The sequence below is a fragment of the Lytechinus pictus genome, chromosome 4 (assembly GCF_037042905.1).
Source record: "Lytechinus pictus isolate F3 Inbred chromosome 4, Lp3.0, whole genome shotgun sequence".
Taxonomy (NCBI): Eukaryota; Metazoa; Echinodermata; class Echinoidea; order Temnopleuroida; family Toxopneustidae; genus Lytechinus; species Lytechinus pictus.
Genome location: NC_087248.1, coordinates 2,115,886 through 2,119,903, shown reverse-complemented (window position 1 = coordinate 2,119,903; position 4,018 = coordinate 2,115,886). Strand labels below are relative to the sequence as shown.

The 4,018-nt window shown below is 37.2% G+C and overlaps 1 protein-coding gene across 1 annotated transcript in view; it reads right to left on the bottom strand.

Moving 5' to 3' along the window:
• LOC129259184 (DNA polymerase theta-like) overlaps nt 1–4,018 on the bottom strand; it is a 43,429-nt gene that overhangs the window by 1,858 nt on the left and 37,553 nt on the right. Inside the window, exons 23-27 of the mRNA XM_054897486.2 lie at nt 3,101–3,407; nt 2,537–2,809; nt 1,628–1,812; nt 920–1,031; nt 326–595 (exon numbers count right to left, since the gene is read on the bottom strand). Coding sequence (XP_054753461.2) covers nt 326–595; nt 920–1,031; nt 1,628–1,812; nt 2,537–2,809; nt 3,101–3,407 — 1,147 coding nt within the window. The remainder of the gene's footprint in view (nt 1–325; nt 596–919; nt 1,032–1,627; nt 1,813–2,536; nt 2,810–3,100; nt 3,408–4,018) is intronic.

Here is a 4,018-nt window from a genome sequence, read left to right as displayed (position 1 = left end):
CTGGAGATTCAAAGAAATAGTTTTCAATAATAAACTATATGCAGTTGAAAATATAATCTATTGGCAGGAATCTGTGAAAAACACCTACATGCATAATCACTGGCTAATTTTAAGAAGCATTATCAAATTCAAGATGGTCACAGAAACTAGATCAAGACTTGAAACTGACATAATTAGCTTAAAATTCTTAACTGATTCTGATTTTTAAAATATAATTCTTTCTTTCCCTTCTGTCATTAAAATTGATAGTATCTTTCATTGGATGTTCCGCTATATATACCAAAATATAGTCAAACAAATTAACTTCTATCAATCTATCACTCACCTAACTGCTCTTCCTCTTTATGTCTATGACACCTCTTAGTCACTGGATACTCCGCTGCTAATCGCCGGTCAATCTTGACCATAGCTGTTTTGACCAGGTCAGCAGCTGAACCCTGGACAGTAGTATTGACCGCTTGTCTCTCTGCTTGGTTTCTTGCTCCAGGATTAGTGTGGTGGATGGAGGGAAGGTAGCGTCTTCGACCGGTCAGTGTCTGGACGTAGCCATGCTCCTTGCACTGCTTGACCACTTCAAGTAGGTAGTTCTTCATGCCTTATTATAAACAAGATGAGAGATCAGAACTTTTGTATTAATTTTTTTGTTTGCCGGCCAAATTCTTAGTGAGTGAAGAAAAATACCAAACAAAAGAAATACAAGCAAAACTCATCTTCCAATCATGGAAGAACACTTTTATAAATGTCCTAAATTTGAAATTGTAAGAAGTTAAATCACTTGGGTAATGTCATTTCTTTTTGCTCCAATACATAAAACAACTTAAAATACAATCTCTTTTAAAAGTTTCACTGAGAATTAGACATTTCCTTTTGATCGATTATCATTTCATCATCAAATATGACTTTCCTATTAAACACTCACCCTTGTATTGTGATTTGAATGACTCCATGAATGCAGCAGCATCTTCCTCACACACTCCTAGCTGCTCCCCTAGAGCTCTGGCTCCTATACCATAGATCATACCATAACACATCTGAATGAAAGGAAATCAGTGAGATAAACTTTAATGATTGCTTCACACATGAGCTCCATAGCACAAAGGCTTCCCATCAATCGCTATCGTAAATGCCATTGGCCAATCAACATTATTATTGCATACATTTATTTCAAAATGCTGACAATAAACCAATCAGAACACTTCTTTCATATTTGAAACCACTAAAAATGTTGTGTTACAGGGCCTAGATGGTATAAAACAATGTCAATTCTGACTGTAAAACATGGTGGGGAAAATCAATTATTTGTATTCATTTGCTACAAACAATTTATTTCAATGCAAGCCATGAAGAACAAAACATAATATAATTGTAATATAAGTTTTAAGTGCCATCAACTGCCAGGGGCATCATCTGAAATAAAATTATACCAAATTCTGATCTGAGGCTCTTCAACATTATCTGCCAGTGCAATAGTAAACAAAAATTGAGATTTTATTATACCGATTGAGCCCTGCTGATGGTGATGATGATGGTGATGATGGTCATGATGATGATGATGATGATGATGATGATGACTTTAATGATGGTTTTCTGATATGAACCTGTCATCAATTACAAATACATCTCTTACTTGTTTGGCCTGTTGCCTCTGTTCTGCTGTGACATTGCCGACATCGACATGCTTCCACTTGGCAGCGATTTGCTTGAAGACATCACTACCACTATTCAGGATACTCATAAGACACTTATCCTTGGCTAGGTGGGCTAGGAGACGAAGCTCAAGCTGAGAGTAGTCAGCAGCAAGCATCAATCCACCTGGGGGCGTGTCATGAATATCAAAGTGAAATATCACATGTACATGATAATGCTCAGTTTCATGTGGGATATACACATCACTGCATTGGTCGTAATGATGCTGAGAGGATGCGTACTACCGCATATAAAAGGAAACCTTCACCCTACAAGCGCTGCTTTTTAGTTGGTCTCCTTCCCTTTCGATTTCATGGCATTATTGTATTATAAAAATTGATTTTAATATTATATTTTGTAAATATGTATACTGAACTATCATTGTAAATGTAAAAAGATTGAAAGAGGAAATAAATGAATTGAATTGAATGAATTGAATCAATGAGATTACAAGATTACATGGGTGCACTTTTTCTTCTAAGTTTGTATTGATTCCTTTCTTTTGAATGATTTGAACGTCATATAAAGTGATGAATTACTACTATTACCTGCATTTATGATCAGTATACTGTAATGATATTCACAATTAGAATAAACCTGGGAAACAAATACATATACAGTCATATTTTCAAAACACAAAGATATTTCATGTCAAACTATGTCAATTAAGAGACAATGAGTAGGCTGTTTTTGTAACTGTTCTTGATCAGTAGTACAAAAAATATAAAGGTTCACAACTCAATGATATAGGAGTAACAATAATTTGAGCAGTGCAACCATACCCATTGATTAACATTCAGTTCTCAGACAAATACAAAACTATCAGATGCAAAGAAGAATCAATAGATACCTTTAAAAGGGCAAAACACATGCCTAATACTGACAGCAAACTTTGGGCCTGGTTTGGGTAAGGGTCCACTAGTCATGACAAGCGGTGTATAAGCTCCTATCCTGGTCATTCGACCTTTCTTGCTGCGATGCGATGAGACCGCTGGAGGAATGAAGGAGGCAGTCCCTTGAACAGCACCCCCTCCAGGTGGACTCTCCCCAATCACAGAAGGCATGTCAATGTCAAACTCCTTAGGGATGGCCTGGATGTTAGGTTCAAAGGTTGCAACACGACCTGTTTGAGGAAGAGGAATACAAGACAACATGAATAGAGTTACAGTCATGTGGCCCAATTTAATTTGTTTTTATAGAGGGAAAATGTAAGAAAATTGGTAAAGATATACATTCAGATATCAATCAACCTCCCACAAAAAAAATCAAGAAGCACAAAAAGAAACACAAAAAAGATATGAAAGGTACTCACTATTTGTATTTCTCATTAATACATAACCTATCAAAACGGATAGCAAATTTGCAACTACATATCTTCTAAGAAATTCAATTTGTATTATTGAGGTGTCATTACCTGTAGCAGTGTGAGTCTGGTATACAGTGAAGACACGATCCATGTCTAGTCTACTATTATGAACCTTCTCCTTCTGAAGAGGGAACACCACCTTAGCTACGGCGGCTGAGATCCGACGGAACTCCAAGATGATGGCTGGGAGAGGATGGAGAGGTTTGAGCTTCTCAAGGGCCTCCTTGGATGTGCTGAAGTGTTTGGCCAAGCGAGGGCGTCCTCTTGCTCCAAGGGTGCGACGGGCAGGTGCTGCTGTGATGGAGATGGATGAGGGGTCGCCATTGGGTGGGAGCTTTAGCTCTGTGTATAAGACCTAAGAGTGTGACATAAGAGATATACTTATTATTATACAAGTAGCTTTTGGTAACTTTTTCTAGAATTACAGTTTCCATACATCGTTAAGTACTATTATGTCGTTGCCGCAACCTGGCAGCAAATAAAACACATACATCCTAAAGAGCTTCAATTTGTGTCTTAAATATCAGGGCACTGGATCATCAAGATATCAAAGCATACAAGCATTATTTGATTGCACTCTACCACTCTAAATCCCAGCGTACTTCAAGGTTCAAAAGTGTAAGAGAAATACACTGACTGGTCATATTTGTTTCTTGCAGTATGAAAAAAAAAATTATGAAGGGATCTATCGAATGACAACCGCAGCAACCCACTCTGAATCCACTGCAACAATAATACCCCTGACAGAGAACATCATAACAATCCACTTCTTAAATAATATGAATACATTATCATCCTTATTGTCACACCTCCTTTTACCAAAAAGCGATCCACTTTATGCTCCTCCTCCTCCTCCTCACATTCACTACTCACTTATGAATTTGTCATAAGCAACAACAGAAGATATGTGGTTTTTTTTAAATCAATGAGGATAATACATATGGGCAATTACATAGGTTGGTGGAC